The sequence below is a fragment of the Buteo buteo genome, chromosome 1 (assembly GCF_964188355.1).
Source record: "Buteo buteo chromosome 1, bButBut1.hap1.1, whole genome shotgun sequence".
NCBI classification, from domain to species: Eukaryota; Metazoa; Chordata; class Aves; order Accipitriformes; family Accipitridae; genus Buteo; species Buteo buteo.
The window spans coordinates 47,475,496-47,491,894 of record NC_134171.1 but is presented as its reverse complement, the minus strand read 5'-3'; the positions used below and the strand labels follow the sequence as shown (position 1 = coordinate 47,491,894).

At 40.3% G+C, this 16,399-nt stretch overlaps 1 protein-coding gene across 1 annotated transcript in view; it reads left to right on the top strand.

Annotated features, from left to right (window-relative positions):
• GLRB (glycine receptor beta) overlaps nt 1–16,399 on the top strand; it is a 51,665-nt gene that overhangs the window by 32,333 nt on the left and 2,933 nt on the right. The window contains exons 8-9 of the mRNA XM_075025589.1: nt 1,326–1,478; nt 7,750–8,042. Coding sequence (XP_074881690.1) covers nt 1,326–1,478; nt 7,750–8,042 — 446 coding nt within the window. The remainder of the gene's footprint in view (nt 1–1,325; nt 1,479–7,749; nt 8,043–16,399) is intronic.

The following is a 16,399-nucleotide window of genomic DNA, read 5'->3' as shown; positions in this document are numbered from 1 at the left end:
TATCAATATGTATGACAGATCCAAATAGATCCTTGTGAGCTGAATGGTTAGGGCAATAGATACTATTCTCTGCCTGATGAAAGATGATTTAAAGGCATGCAGAATGCATTTCTGGCATAAAGCAAACAAATAATGATTTTGAAGGTCATCCTTCATTTGAAAATAAAACCTAGAAGTATCTGGAAACTCTTCAGAAATTATAGAGGGGAAATTTGTCAGACAACAGATCATTGAAGAGGATAGAATGAACTATAAAATACTGTATAGTGTCTTATACACAGAGAAATTTTTCCTTAATGTTTTATTGTTATGTTGTTTTGGTTATTGTATGCCCAAACAGCACTTTTAAGATAACTTATCATTCTATGGCACTTAATTGATAAAATATAGAAGATAAACAGATATATTTTTGACAGATTCTATCTTCTAAATCAGCTTTCCACCAACTTGATTGATAGATATAGACTGATCTGTATTTTGGAATTGTTGTAATATAACATAGGAATGCCTTTTTGTTGTGATAGAATAGTTTATGAAGTTGTTTTTACAATGCTATTGTGTTAATATTAACATAAAAATCCCAGGTCTACCAATTGAGTGAAAATGTGAACAGAATTTGTGTTCTGGTTATTGGACTTCCTGATCCATCTGTTATCTCCAGCAAAACCTCTAGTATCTGCAGCTTTATTTTTTATTGAATTCATCTTAACAGATATCTTCTGAAATGTTTGTGTGCTTTAGATCCTCTTTTAAAAGATTTGAGACAGTATTCCTTGTTTTTAAAATTTACAGTATTTTTAGAGTCTTTTTTAAAAAGTCTCTACCAATTTTAGAAGTCACCTGTACCAGCTTTCAGTACTGGGGTAATCTCTGCTTAGTCACATTCAGATCACCTCTTTCCATTCTAAACTTTCTACGCTAATATTTCTTTATTCCATCTTTTGCACAAATTAATGCTAAGTAGGATTTTCAGATGAGCTTAAGCTAGTATGACTGCTAGACCCCATTAGTTTTATCTGGACTGCATCTTGAAGCCAGCATCAAGATGGGAGTCACTTTAACTGCCTGTTACTGATGCGCTGTGAAAAGGTGGAGGGTGCCTTACAGAGCACAGATAGTACCACATGCCTGACCATACTTGGCGGTTATACAGATCTGTGTTTTGAACAGTATTTTTTTCAAATTGAACTCTTTGCATTTATAAAAAAAATCAAATCCTTGAACTTTTGCTTTTAACTTAAATAGGAAAAAAGCCTGGAAGATACGGATCGGAAGAGGTTGACCTGCAAAGCACATTAAACATTAATGCATTTATTTCTTTAAAGGTTATTACACTTGTGTAGAAGTAATCTTCACTTTAAGAAGACAAGTTGGATTTTACATGATGGGTGTTTATGCTCCTACACTGCTAATTGTTGTTCTGTCCTGGCTGTCATTTTGGATCAATCCTGATGCAAGTGCTGCAAGAGTCCCACTGGGTAACCTGTGTTTACGCATACTGTCACAATCCACTTTAACGCCATTGAGTCATTCTCAGTTGCTTTGACAACATGACACTGGACACTGAAAGCAACTTCACTTCCATTATCTGCTCATCATTTTCACTGAAACCTCCTCATTCCTAGTACTGTAAAATCCACCTCCACATTAAGACTTTGCTTGATAATGGTTCCAGCGTTTGTGTGATAAGCACACTGTCTCTGCTTCTCTCAACCCAGACAAATCTGATCTTATCCGCGTTCGGGTGATGCTGCAGACACTGTGGCAATATGCAGTTTATAGGAAATTGAACATTTGAATAATCAGTATGAAATCAGGATGATGGGTAAGGCTCTACATAGCTACCTCTTGGAGGAGTTTTTCTGAATTAATAGATGACTGGAAGAGAATTAGCATCCTTGTTACCTGATTGGCTTTATTTCATTAGGGGCTCAGTTCATGCAAGTACTTCAGGCTCGTGCATTCATGCTGCTCAGCACAGCGCAGTATGTGGGCCCTTCATGTATTATGAAATAGTAAGACATGGAGTTAATCCAAACAATATTATCTTGACTAATTGGATTGTACGTGGGACTCCAGCTCTGGGGTGGCCAAACCTGCTGACCCCAAGAGCTCAATGATTCTCCTATTTGGATTCCCTTCCCCATGCCATGACCTCTCCTGCCCCATGCTCTGGCCCCCCCGTGCTCCCCTTTTCCCTGGCACTCCCACCTCCCCAAGTCCATACTCTCCAAATCTTTTCCATGTCCCAGGAGGTTCAGTGCACCTGTTTCCAAGACCCCAGGGGTGCAGTTGCAGAATCCCTCCAGCCACCTGCCTTCCTCAGAAACCTCTCACCCACACTTGGACCTCCACACCCCCACAGGACATGACTCCTGTGCAGCTTCACCTGCATGAATGTGTGTCGATAAGCACGGGAGACCCTTGGAGTCAGGACCTGCCACATCACCTTACCAATCTGTGTCTGTGATCTGCAGAGTCTTGCAGCAGTGGGTAGCTGAAATCCCTGTTAAGAGCTAGCTGGAGCAGGAACGGTGCTGAGTTTTGTTAGGTGGAAAAGCATCCACGTACCCCCTGGCCGGAGCCCCATTAGTCCCATCTCAGGTCATCTACCATGCCTATTCCTCCTCCAGTGATAGAACAGGCAAAATAAATTAAGAGCCGCAAAACCCCCACAGTTTAAGAAGGATGTGAAGGTCCTTGAATGCGCCCAGAGGGGGCAACAAAGCTGGTGAAAAGGCTGGAGGGAATGTCCTGTGAGAAGCAGCTGAGGGCTTTGGGCTTGTCTAGTTTGGAGAAAAGGAGGCTGAGGGGCGACCTCATTGCTCTTTACAACTTCCTGAGGAGGGGATGTGGAGAGGAAGGTGCTGATCTCTTCTCCCTGGTATCCAGTGACAGGACACGTGGGAATGGTTCACAGCTGCGCCAGGGGAGGTTTAGACTGGCTGTTAGGAAGCATTTCTTTACCAAGAAGGTGGTCAGACACTGGAACAGGCTTCCTTGAGAGGTGGTCGATGCCCCAAGCCTGTCAGTGTTCAAGAGGCATTTGGACAATGCCCTTAACAACATGCTTTAACTTTTGGGCAGCCCCAAATTGGTCAGGCAGTTGCACTGGATGATCGTTCTAGGTCCTTTCCAACTGAAATAGTCTATTCTATTGTAAAATCTGGAGAGCCGTGACTGGAGTGCTACTTCTGGCTTGTGAACCACAGTTGACTACCTTGCTCTGATTAAATGTAACAAACCCACTATTTCATTATATTTATTGTATCTTTTTTCTAGGGGTCTATTTCAGAATACAAATCAGGTGGGGGTTTTCTTGACCTTTAAAAATATTAATAGTTACTTGGGGAGGAGTCACAATCTGTATTAGTTTGATAGCAAGTAACAAATATAATTTCTTACCTTGAGAAGTAGCAAGGATTCATTCCATAATGGGAAACATAAGACATTTTAAGAAACGAAGTGTGAGGAAAATGTAGCTTGCATTAAAATAAAAAGATAGAAGCAAGAACTGGAAATATTTTTCATATAGTGAGCTCCAATATGATCAAAACCTGACCTGTATTTCCACTTTTATCATCCTGCACTTCAAATAGCCAACCAGGTAGGCTTATTAATTATACATTAGATTTATAAGAGACATAGTGCTGATTTATGTAACATGGATGTCTTTGTGACTAAACATGCATGCTTATTTATTGTTTGTTTCATTTATTGTAAGTGTTTATTGGCTCCTTTTATGTATTAGCATTTCGGAAATAGTGCATTTTCAAAGGTACTAACCATTGGCCTGGCTATGTGACTTTTCCTGAATCCCCAGAGAAGCAAAAAACCTTAAATCTGACAATCCTTTAGTCATGAATCAGTATTTAGTAATGCAAGTTGTTAACACTGTCACTGGGGTAAGAGTTATGTGTCTCCAATTTGAAGGAGGGCAACAAACTAGCTCTTCTAGCTATATCCTTGAAGATAGTTAACCTTGAAATCTAACAAGATTAACATTTGTGTGTAAAGTGAATGATATCTAATCCCAAGGAAGTGTTACCAATGGCCTCTACACTCTCAATGGCTAGATACAGATCTCATCAGGTGAGAAGCTACTACAGATTTACTTAATATCTTAATGCCGTCATCCCTACAGTTTAAGTATAGTGGGCCACTGCTCCCCACGGCAAGGCATCTCGGAAGTTTCCAGGTGATTTAGGAATACAAGACACTTTGCAAGCCAGTAAGCAGAATATGTTTTTGTAGACTGATTAATGTTCTGGGAAAAGGATGTTTGTTTGAAGAAAAAGCCTGTGTCCATGTAGGAACTGAATAAGTTGCAAGCCCTATTTATACCTGTCTCATTTAACCCAACTAGATCATCTGGTAGGGAAGTCCATGAAGGACTGGTGTCTGGACAGCTGTGGCTATGCAACACAAAGGCTGATACCACTGAATGCTTCTGTCTAATTAGATGCTTGTATTTCACCTTTTAATGAGCCCAATGGGACTGTCTTCAGTTCTTCACAGGTGGAAAGCATGCCAGCATCCATTTAAAAAATTCCTTTCTTTCCTTCACTGCCATGTGATCCCCAAAGGGAGTAAGATCTTCCCTGGAGCTGTAGGGATCTGAAGGGATATCGGACTTCCGTGCCCCCGCAGCGGCCTGATGGCATGGAGCATTAGTCCAGAGTGCAGACGGAGGGGTACAACAGGGTAACTAAAAGCTTGGAGTAGTGATCAGAGATATATTCCCCACGTACAAAGGACAGCTAGGTCTGCAGCCAGGCATGCCCCTCCACCCACCATCACTCCTGTCCTTAGATCTGTCTTAGTTCTAGTTATTTCATTTTATAAAATCGTAACAAATGTAGGGTGTCGAAGGAAAGACGTAAAGGTACATGTTAAAACTGTAGTATGAAGAAGGATTGGCAAGATTATGTCTTCTGGTTTATGAAATTTATTGACAGAAGAGAATGTATTAGAGATACCAAATTATAAGGAAAGCAAGACAGAATATTACCTTTTTCAATAACATTAGTGAGATGAAGCCAGATATTTTTGAAGCAGTAATATAAACCAGAAAATGCTATTTTATACAGCACATAATTAATCTGTGAAATTCACTGCCAGGAGATAGTGCTGAGGCCAGTAAGTTTGATGGATTCAAAACCGGGAGATTTATTTATCTGGCAGCATGTACTGAAGTGCTTTGCTGGACTGACACTTTCAGATATTATCCACATGTAACCTTAGGTAGAATTTTTAAAATAGTAGCTTGGTACAATCATGCTTTAGTCTGGGAGCTGACTAACCTTACTGAGAAGCTAAACTTTGCCATCAAGAAGGATGCCACACGAGGGGCAAAAATGCAGAGGTATTTCCTAGAAAGGCCAGCTTTCCCTTTACTTTGCAAGGGTGGAGGAAGGAGCTCTGTCACTTCTCTTTAGTGCTCCCTGAGAAGAAAAGGGTTTTTTTGTTTGTTTCTTTTAAAAAAAAATAAAAATAAGTAATCTTGCAGTTTAATTGTTCATTCTCCTCACTCATGTTTGAGCCTTGAGCTTTGGATTGTGTTAGGTAGGTACCTAGTGCAGCTGCTGCCAGAGGCGCAACTTACAACTCTGGTGCTACGGTCTCCAAGGCCATGCCAGCTCTGATCTGGCAGCAAATGGTTGCTTAATAGAGTATTTCTGTGCTTCCATCTCATTTTAGTGTTACCTTGGAAACCTAGAAGTTTCTCAAACTCTGAGAATGAACTTTTCATCCTCAAGTGGAAATTAGAGGCAGGTCACCATGACCTCAATTGCTCCACTAAAATCTTTTCACCCAGTAGAATTTGTAAGTTATTTTTGTAAAATTAAATCCAAGATTGTAAGATCTAGTATTTTAAGCTCTACGAAGTGGTTGTACAAATGTTTTCAGAACCAGGCATGGAAGTAATACTTGCATATTAAGATAGTAAACATTTTTAAAGTTAGTAAGAAAAAAATCACAATATTCAAGATGTTGAGCCATATCATTGGCTAATTTGGTTATTCAATGTAAGGGTAGAGGCTGCCATTCAGAAGTCGAGCATAGACATGTGTGGTACTTGATACAGTATACTGTTAGAGAACAAACAGCAAGCTGGGCATAGGCAGAGGTGTCCTGTATATGTTAAGAGGCAGTACAGCCTTATTAGTACTTGTTATTGCAGTTCCTTATGATCCATAATTAGTATTCATCCCCAGACAGCTGGTGTTGGTCAGTGAAAATAATTTTTTTTAAAAGGGGACTATTCTATGCTCACTTTCTGTCCTTATGGGAATGTTTGTACTTGAATGCTTCTGATACAGTAGATGGAAAATAGGCCAGAGTGGATACTGAGGATTGTCTATTCAGTATTCGCCATGTCATTCTGATCTGAGATAGCACATCTGGCCATTCTGTGTTATCCCAATTGACAAAAAAATCCAGCTTTGCAATGATACATTGATATTACACATTTTAAATAAAACGTCATAAAATTTTGTATTTTAAAATCGTATGACTGTAATAATTTCTTTATACTTTCTTTTCAGTGTTTTAGCAGCTAGTAAATTGCCCATTTGAGATTAATACCAAATAAAGTATCATATCAATCTTACTAAAATCCAAATGGGAACAGTAGCAAAAGAATGATGTGTTATTTATGATCAACTAGAATTGAATACTTTCATAGGCCAATACAGATACTTCCACTTTTATTAAGATTTTCACATCCTCAGTTACTTAAAATGGATCTGAAGAAAATGATCTGTCTATGAATTACAAAATTTTTCATGTTTTGGATAGCACATGTGACCAATATAAGAAACGTAACATTTTCTTTAGACACCAATTACATTTCATGAAGCCACCCACTCATAACTAAAGATTTTTATCATTAGCATTCACAAAACCAAAATGCAACATTCTGAACTGGGAGGTTGAACTAAGTTTTGTGCACGTGACAGCCATTTCTAAAGTTAGCTTTTTTAAATGTCCGTGCTACTATTTCCATTTCATAGGAGCCTGTGGGAAATCTTTCTTTGAGATCAGGCTTATATTTTGTCTCTTATGATGTGAGCCTTGTGTTGATGGTGACATTTGGAAGCCTTGTTAGGAGAAATACTTGTTGAAACCCAATTTGACGTTGAGTGTGACCTTTCAGCAGTCTTTGCAGATGTGGGTGTTTTTCATGATAAGGCCTTCCTGAAACGCACTTTATCTAGAAAGCTTCCTCTAGATCCTGGAAGCTTGGATAGGGAATGTTTGTAGACCCTCAGTGTTTTCATCTTCACAGTGAATTGGGAACACAGACTTTTTAATGTGCTGATACAGCTTTGCTCTTCAGCAAAAACTTTTAAGTATCATATATTTCTCTTCCATCTTCCCAGACTTAGATGCACATTGTAAGATATGTCTTTGGAAAGCCCATTTCCCAACTGTGTGATGTGTGATGGGGTAGGAAAACCACAGCAACAAGTTTAGCCTCGCTTACTTGTTTCTCTGTTTATAAATTGAAGGTAGTCATTATTAATAATTCATCATTAACTTCAATGTCCTGCCTAAGTAGTCAGTTTAACTTGTTCATTGATTGAAGGCATGTGCACTTTGTATACCTGCTGCACCGACCACATCGTGAAGTCCCATTCACTGTTACAAAACATCATTCAGTATTGTCTGTTTCAGAGGAAGAGCACAGCCAGTGTCAATAAGGGTAAGTTTTCTTTAATCAATATATTGTTTTTCTTTTTGTAGGTATTTTCTCAGTGCTCAGCTTGGCATCTGAATGTACCACTCTTGCTGCTGAGCTTCCCAAAGTGTCTTACGTGAAGGCCTTAGATGTCTGGCTGATTGTTTGCCTTCTCTTTGGGTTTGCATCCCTGGTGGAGTACGCTGTGGTTCAGGTAATGCTAAACAATCCAAAGAGAATTGAAGCCGAAAAAGCAAAGATTGCCAAGGCAGAGCAAGTGGAAGGAAAGGGTGGAAATGCTGCCAAGAAGAACACTGTGAATGGCACAGGGACTCCTGTCCACATCAGCACTTTACAGGTAGGAGCTGCGAAGCTGTGTATGCAAAATCAGCATTATCCTCTATTAGCACAATTCCAGGAATATACTGTCGTAATAGTTTTGGATAATGCTTAACCTTAGAAGTGGCCAAGGCCTTAAAAACATGCTGGTAATTAATAGCTACCAGTCTGACCAATTGGTCCCTAGTGATTTGGGGTCAGATGTACTAAATGAAAAATTTGCTTTTAATATCCTAGCGCCATGGTTGCTGCTGAGCTTCAGGTAAATAAAGTAGCAAGCAGCTTTACAGTTGCTATTTTTCTCATAATAAATAGCAGCTGTCAAACTGTAACTATTCAGAGGACAGTAGTCTTAATCAGTACTTGCTGAGAGCATACTCAAATAACACCCGTCTCATTGCTTACCCCGGGATGGCCACAGCTGCGCCGCATTGCATGTCAAGCATCTCTGAAGCCAGGGATCCAGAAGTCTTGGCATTTGTAAACAAAAGACAGGTCTGTTTGTCTGTCAAACAGTTCCTGCATTTCTTGTGTTGCCAGATAGAGTTTATGGGTAAATCGGTCAGATCTCATTATGCGGGTAAAGATGACATGTACATCTTCACTCAGGCCAAAGTTTTCCATCATGTTGCTAAATTCCTGGTGTTGTAAAACTCCCCATTTGTGCTCCAAGAGTTATCAGACATCCCAGGCCAACTGCCCTCAGTCCTGAGGGATATTTAATTGACATTTATTCTACAGAAGAAAATACGTTATGCTACAATATGTGCAATATGAATTTGGCTTATAGTTTTCAATGACTCAGCAATTCTGATGTATAAAAAAAGCTATTAGGCCAGATCCAAGTGATAATTTTGGTAATGTACAATATGATTTTAATGTTTCTTTAAGGAGGAAGTAGTTTATGCCAGAATGGCGGAAACCCTGTCCTAGTATCAAGCTGGCATTGCCCCATAACTGATTACCCCCAGTTCAGAGGAGCTGCAGATATCGCAGAGCGGTGCACTTAACTACCATAATTCTCATCTGGTAGAAGAGTCATCTGGGAACTGTTTTGGCAGGCAACCAGGCTCAGCTTAGAGCAAGCCCATGACTGCTTTGACTTGTGTCACAAGTAATTCCCCAAGCTCAGGCAACGTGGGAACTGAGTAGAAAAAGATGTCTCCACTAGAGTTTTGCTTCCCCTGAACTGAATGTGATATTTTTGTGTTCAGCAATTTGCAGGTCCCAAATGTAGCTGTTTCTTGTGACAAAATAGTTGCAGCAGTCCAGCAGAGCAGCATAAAATCTGTTTATTCCTATTTCAAGTACTTAACAAGTGTAAGCGTTCAGCTTGATCAATGACAAGATTCACAAAAAACTACAGTTTTCAGTAGTGTGAACAAAACCAAATTGTTAAATTACTGACTCTCCTCAGTGTGTACACCCTTTAAGGTACTTGCCATTGTCATAGCCATAAGGAGAAAAAATGTTAACTTTTATCACCTGCGCTATCCTATCATCTTTTAATAATTTTTTTTCAAGAAGGCAAGTTTGGGTGTACAGTACATTTTAAGACTTAGAGGAAGGGGAGTTGCTGTCCACCAAGATTAAGCAACATTCCCCATGAGAAGGTTTTTAGGATTCAGACCTCAGTCTGCCCTCCCCAGATCTTGAAGTGTCTCCCCTCCGCAATCTTGCAATGTCAACTCCAGCATCTCATGTTTGACCTGCACTTTCCAGGGTCTTCCCAATTTGTTATCAGAGACCTTTAACATTCCAATATGTATAATTTCTGCAACAATAATCCATATTGGATTTATATGGCCTCCTGGGTATGCATAGCTTCTGATGGTCTTTATGCAGAGTTACAAAACATTTGTTTACGGAGACATAGTGGAAATACGTTTTCATTGCTGTAAAAGCTGGTCATGTGGCTGAGTGGTCTCCTCCCTTCACGGCTAGTGATCCAGCTTTTATCCAGCCACCTGCTTTGAAATATAGCTTACCTGAGGAGGGATGTCCTGGGCTGGTAATTTCTGGGAAGATCACCAAGCTGAGATAGAGAAAGGTCCCAGACTGATGAATCATTTGACATCAGGATGTGGTAGGACAGTGATGCTAGATTTTATATATTTGAATGCTATAAATCTGCCTAGCTGAAAACTCCCTCTCTGAACCAGCTGCCTCGTAGGAGTACTTTGAAAGTTCTCAGCCCTGGAGAAGCCTGTATTAAACTCCTAAATCCAAACAGGTCTAAATCTTTTGGTAGCTCTGACTTCTAATCCAAAACTAGGCCTCCTCCACAAAATTTGGATTGCTCCCATAAAGACCTAGGAATGATCGAGTAGAGAATGCATTTGTCATATGGCAAATACGCGAGGGAGGGAAACATTAAAGAAACAGGTAATGGAAAAAAAATGTATGTTGAAAGGCATAAAGAATATGAAACAAAAAGAGTCCAGAGAGCTGTCCCAGAACTTCAGGAGCTGTTTCTCATCAGGGTCATGTAGGATTGTGTGTGAGGAGAGAGAAAATACTGTGCTAAATGTCTGGAAAGACTTAGGTGAACCAATGTATAGCTTTAGGAGAAAAGGACAACTTAGAACTATATCCCTGAAATGAGTGTGCATCATGTAGAAATGTTCAAAGATGTTCTCTTTCCACATAGGAGGTGATACTAAGGCAAAAGTGACTGAGAGTGTAGCTGGAAATCTCACCATAGGTGAGCTTGAAACAGTGGATAGACCAGATGGGACTCAAAGGTAAAGCCAACAGGAAAGACCTGGAATCAGAAGACTCCATGTGGGGAAAAACAAAGAGCTTGAATAATTGCATTTATAAGTGTTTCTCCAGCTTAAATGAAGCACTTCTTTATTATGAGACATTAACTGAATGGAGCTGATACATATCTGTAAGTTATTCGAGGGGAATCAAGTTTAAAAAGAGAAATTACTTTATTTCACTTTAAAATGCCCCCAATCCCAATGCCAGGCCAGTTTGCCAGTTTTCCCCAAGCAGCAGGTTGCGCTCTTGCTGCCTCTTGCAGCCATGCAGCATCGCAGCAGTGATGTCTCTGCAGAAGGTTTGGAGAAGGGGCTGGTATGTATGGTACAGGGGGCTTGCTGGGGTGGGAAGGTCCCAGTCGTGGGAAGGATCAGGAGGAGCGCAGAGAAGCACGTGGGGCGGTCAGGTATCCCTGGTTCCAGCCCTCATGAAACAACTTGTTGTCATGTGTTTGCTCCATTTGTGAAAGATAAAAATGGCATCTGGTCTGGAGACTTGGCAAGTTTAATATTAGTAAAAAACAAGCCATAACAAAAACACATGATCATACTTAAAAATACAAGTACCTGTTGTTCCTTTTTTATGACAAGGAAATGGATAAAGGGGTAAACTTCTCAGTATATCCTAAACATTAAAAGCTTGATGCCATTTGTAATTGAAGGTGAGGAGAAGAGATCCCCTGTAACGGAACCTGTAAGGGCCCACCTGGAAGTTTTCAGTGGAAGGCACTTTAGGCATTGTGTCAGCAGAGTCAGTGATCATGACCGATAAGTCACCAACAGCGACAGTGAAGATGGCAGGATGAAAACAATGCTCACAATGTGCCAATCACCCAAAGATGGAGAAAGGCTTCCATGGATGCATAGCTACTTCTCCTCTCCACCAAATCCTGGGTACTGGCTGACGTGAAAGCTGTATGTTGCCAGTATACACCAAGCCCCTGAGTCCATGCTTTATGACTCATGCCCCCTTCAACAAAAACCCTTGAAATGTCAGTGCCATTTTAAGCCCTGAGGTTTAGTGATATGACTGACTGATTAAAGTCAAGTGGTCCATCTGGCAAGATCACCCTGAATCTGTAGAAAAAAAGAGAAAATTCAACATAAGCACTTCTGATGTGTTTTCTCTAGGAGCGGCAATGGCTATGCATTTACAGACAAGAAGCCATAAGAAAGTACAGTTTGGCTCCCTTAGCTCATAGCGGCTGCAGGTAGATACTGTTCAAAACAGAGGGGAAAATTATACAACTTGGTGGTACCTGCTGGCACTGGCTTTTTATTGGGAACCCTCAGTAGGAGTTTGTGTGTGTTTCCTAGCAATGCAACATCATACAGTGAGAAAAACAAGCAAAAAGGAAAATGTTTTGGAGATGAATCAGTATCTTTTTGCTTTCACTGGTGGTGTGATTACAGGGAGAGATTGCACTGTTAACTATAACAACACCCCTCGATTTGAAAAGTCACATTTTCATCAAGCCCATTTATAGAAGCTGTCCCCCACAGATAATGTACTGATGACTGGAGAGAACATTTGCTAAAAGAATGGTTCTGGTGTATGATGAATAGTGCTATGCAAGTGGTGGTAAGAGCTCTAAACCCAGTTATTTTTAAAAAGAAGTAGTGCTATTGCTTGTCTTATCTTGTCGGAGCCACAGCTAAGGTCTGAAACCTGGTATAGGTTAGGTTAATCTCTACTGATTTATAATATACCTGACCACTGGTGGTGGCCTGTGATGACCTGATATTCCCATATTTTCTTTTCCCCTCGAGTGGCACTCCAGACTCAGATTTTTCTTGCAGAACCACCAGAAACCCAGTTTACATTTTATCTTGTACACAAACCCACAGGCTGCAGTCTATTTTAATAGCTCCTGACAGCATTTCAGGTACAGAGTAGGTACTTTCTGCTCTAGTGACTCACATATCCGACCTTGGAGATAATTTAGAACATGACTGTAAAAAGGCCCCAAGCAATCCGCTTTGAGCAGGGGGTGGGACTAGATGATCTCCAGAGGTCCCTGCCAACCTCAGCTATGCTGTGATTCTGTGATATTTTATGTATAAATATTTTTGTGCTGTACTTTGCAAGGAATATTTTGAATGTGATAGCAAATTCCTGCTGAGCTGCACCAGAAAATATACTCAGTCTGAATACACACTAATGCTAAACAAGCATTACTTTATTGATGATCTACATCTGTCATTATGGCAAGAGCAAGAGAAGAGTGCAAAGCAAGTGCAAGAAAGATTAATGACGGAGTTTGTTAGAAAACTCCTCCTTCATCTTGTGTGGAAGACTCTTACACAACTGGCAGCACTAGTGACAGATCTGCATGCCAAAAAGAGGTTGGGTGCAACAGAAGAGATGATTTTATGGCAGAGAAGACGTGCTGTGTAGGGCAGAGAATGCTGCATTACAGTAGGGAGGCACTTCAGCCTGAGGGGCACATGCTGAGCTTGAGAGGCTGCCAGTGCTATAGCATGTTTGAAGCTTTGCTAGAAATTATGGACAATACATTTCTGCTGTCAAAAATTCTTGAATCCAAAATGATGGCATTTTATATTACACTTCATCCTGATGGATAAAGAGGACTTGATCACAAGATGAACAGTCAATTGAAAAGGATCTTTATTCTATTTGCACAAAACAAATGTAGTCGAGCCCTGGTATTTTTGGTGCTGTGAAAGGACAGATTTCACAAATTTGAAAACTATGTTTTCTCATCTGGGTGGAAGAATTTAAACAAAAAATATGAATGATGCTGGTGAGCTATATAACAATATATATAGCTGTTCAAAACAGCTACAGACCAGAAAGGAAGTTATACTAATTTAAAAAACCCCAACAAACAGCACAATTGGAAACAAACTCCCCAAAGACTGAAAACTACCTCAGCTTCAAGCATTTTTCCTTTCTTCTCACTGGCAAATGGAGAAGCTGATAGCAGTTAATGTAAGCTGAAATTCAGAAAGTAGGTGTAGATAATAGGTGTAGGTAACAAAAGGGATATATGGTTAGCGTAACTGAGGGCAGTAGGAAGTTACCTTGCATGTATAGCACAAATACAAAAACCAGTAACAAGAGTATTGGTCCAATACTAGATAGAGATGCTGTAAGTATCAAGTATCAGCAGAAAAGGCAAAAGTGTTGCACAGATATTCTGCTCTGTGTTTGGGGAAAAGCCAGGTACATTCAATCAGATGATGAAATGGCTTTCATTGACAGTAGCTAATGAGGATGTTAAACAGTAGCTATTAAAGTTAGACATTTCACAATTGAGAATTCAGCTTAGGTTGCATCTAGGATTTTTTCAAAGAGCTGGTCCATGAGTGCTGTTAATGTTGATTTTTTAGTAAATCCTTTAAAACTGGGAGGGTTCCAAAAGACAGCAAGAAGCTAACTTTGTGCCAGTACTTTTAAAGGCTAAGTGGCATAACATGAATAATTAGAAGCCTGACATCAATCAGTGGAAAATATTGCATAGCTAACAGGAGGTTGACTAATAATTATTATTCATAGGTATTAATTATCATTAATATTATTCATAATTCAGCCCCATGTTAGCTAATAAATTTAAATGGGTCACTGAAATTAAAGCTGATCTGTATGTTTATTGATTTAATCAAACTGAATATAATTTTTTAAAAGATTATCAATTAGCTTGTCAGGGGTAATGATGTGGAGGTAAGAAACTCTTAAGAATATTTGCCTTGGCTTCATATGTCGGCCTGGTTACATCATCTGAATTATGCAAAATCAAGGTTAGATTTGTTACCATCTGTAAGTACCAGCAGTTAATCAGACTAACTATAGTCATGCCGCGTGACTGAAAATTGAAGCCAAATAAATTCAGGTTAGAAATAAGGTACATATGTTTGTGGGGAACAACGTCATGGAAAAAATTCTCCATCCTGGATGTTTTTAAAGGAAAATCTAGTGTAACTAGTTTGGGCACTAAATGTGGAAAGTGAGGAGGAGCGCCAGAAGCAGCAGAGGCAGTGATGGGGAGTTAGTTCCCCCTTCCTGCCGGTCTGCATGCACTGGCAGCATTTCTTTCCCCATTTTCTTATCACATTACTCCCCTAACTCTGCAAACAAAGGCTTTCTGAGCCGGGTATGGCCCCGCTGCACTGGCACACACGCTGCAGCTCTGGAGCAGTGGCAGCAGCAGGTGCTGAGCTTGGCAGTGAGCAGTGGTCAGCCGGGATTTTGTAAAAGGTGAGAAAGGATCATCGCAAGGGGCCTTCTGCCTTCTAGGGGTCATTTTTAGGTATTTCTGAGCTGTTCATTGAAAGGTAGGTGTCCTGTCCAACATACCAAACATAGACAAGGTGGCCCAGTCCTGGGAGAAACAGGATCTAGGTCTGGGTTTTGGGCCAAGCCCTGAGAACCACGTCACCTTCCCGTGCTCTCCTCAGCCCCCTCACCTCTGCGCCAGAGGGATGAGGAGCAGCTGCCTAGTTCCATCGGGGACGTGGGGAGGCCCTCCACTATTCCAGCAGCCTTTCTTTCCCAAACAGCTGCTCCCCATCCCCTGCAGGGGAAAAGCCATAGAGCTGGTGGAAGCACCCCGTGGGCTGGGTCTGGCCCACAGGTCATGATGATGCAGCAGGATAAGGCAAATGGTACCAATTATTTTCCAGGGACAAGTTCTGTGTCAGGATGAAGTCAAAAGGATATAACACCTAACAGTGTTTTTTCTTTCTTTACAAGTCTTCAGTGTAGTACTCTAAAATCAAGTCCTGTGGTATCATTTTCTGCAGAAATGGTTCCCGTAGCCTTTGGTAAGTGTCAGGAATATTGTTATGCTTCTAGCACAGACCAAGACAGGATGACTAAAAAGCAGGTAAACTACTTCTAATATGTATTATCTCACTTTGTTTAGGGAAAGCTGTAGGTCAGCTGAAGCACATTTAGATTAAAATAACACAAATATTGGAAAGTTGAAGAGATGTATGAAAAGAAATTTAAAAATATGTCTAGGCAGCAACTGCATATAGAAAATAGAAGCACCTTATATTTTTAAACCCAGGGAAATGAAAGAAATTATTTTTAAAAGCAACATATACTTATTAAAGAAAAATTTGGGCCAGCTTGTTCTTACAAGGGAAATTGTGTCACCCTGATAAATCAGTACTCCAGCTGACACTAAACTAAACAGAGCTCTGTGTGAACATGCTGCAAACAATCCTCTGCTTATAAGGCAGAGGTGACCTAGCAGCCATTCCCTTAGTTCTCTGTCCCACAAGTGAATGAGAACCGACTTGTAACAGCCTTTAGGGGAGCACTCTCTAGCTACTGCAGTTGGAACAGGACTATTCTGTATTGTAAATGAGAGCGCTTAGGCTACAATTAATGTCACTGAGTTTTACAGTATATCGCTGGTAGTACAAGGCATGGACTACAAGTTTACAAATCCAAAAGGAGGCTTATAATTTCATACATGATTCTATTTCTTGTGACGTCCTTACTAAATCTTACAAGTTTTGACCATGGAAAAAATGTAATATTCCTGTGACTCTTCAGTTAACATGCACCCCAGTCCTGCAAGTTACCCTTTCATTGCACAAGGGTCTGCTTTATATCTTTATTACCTGTATCATTGGGTAT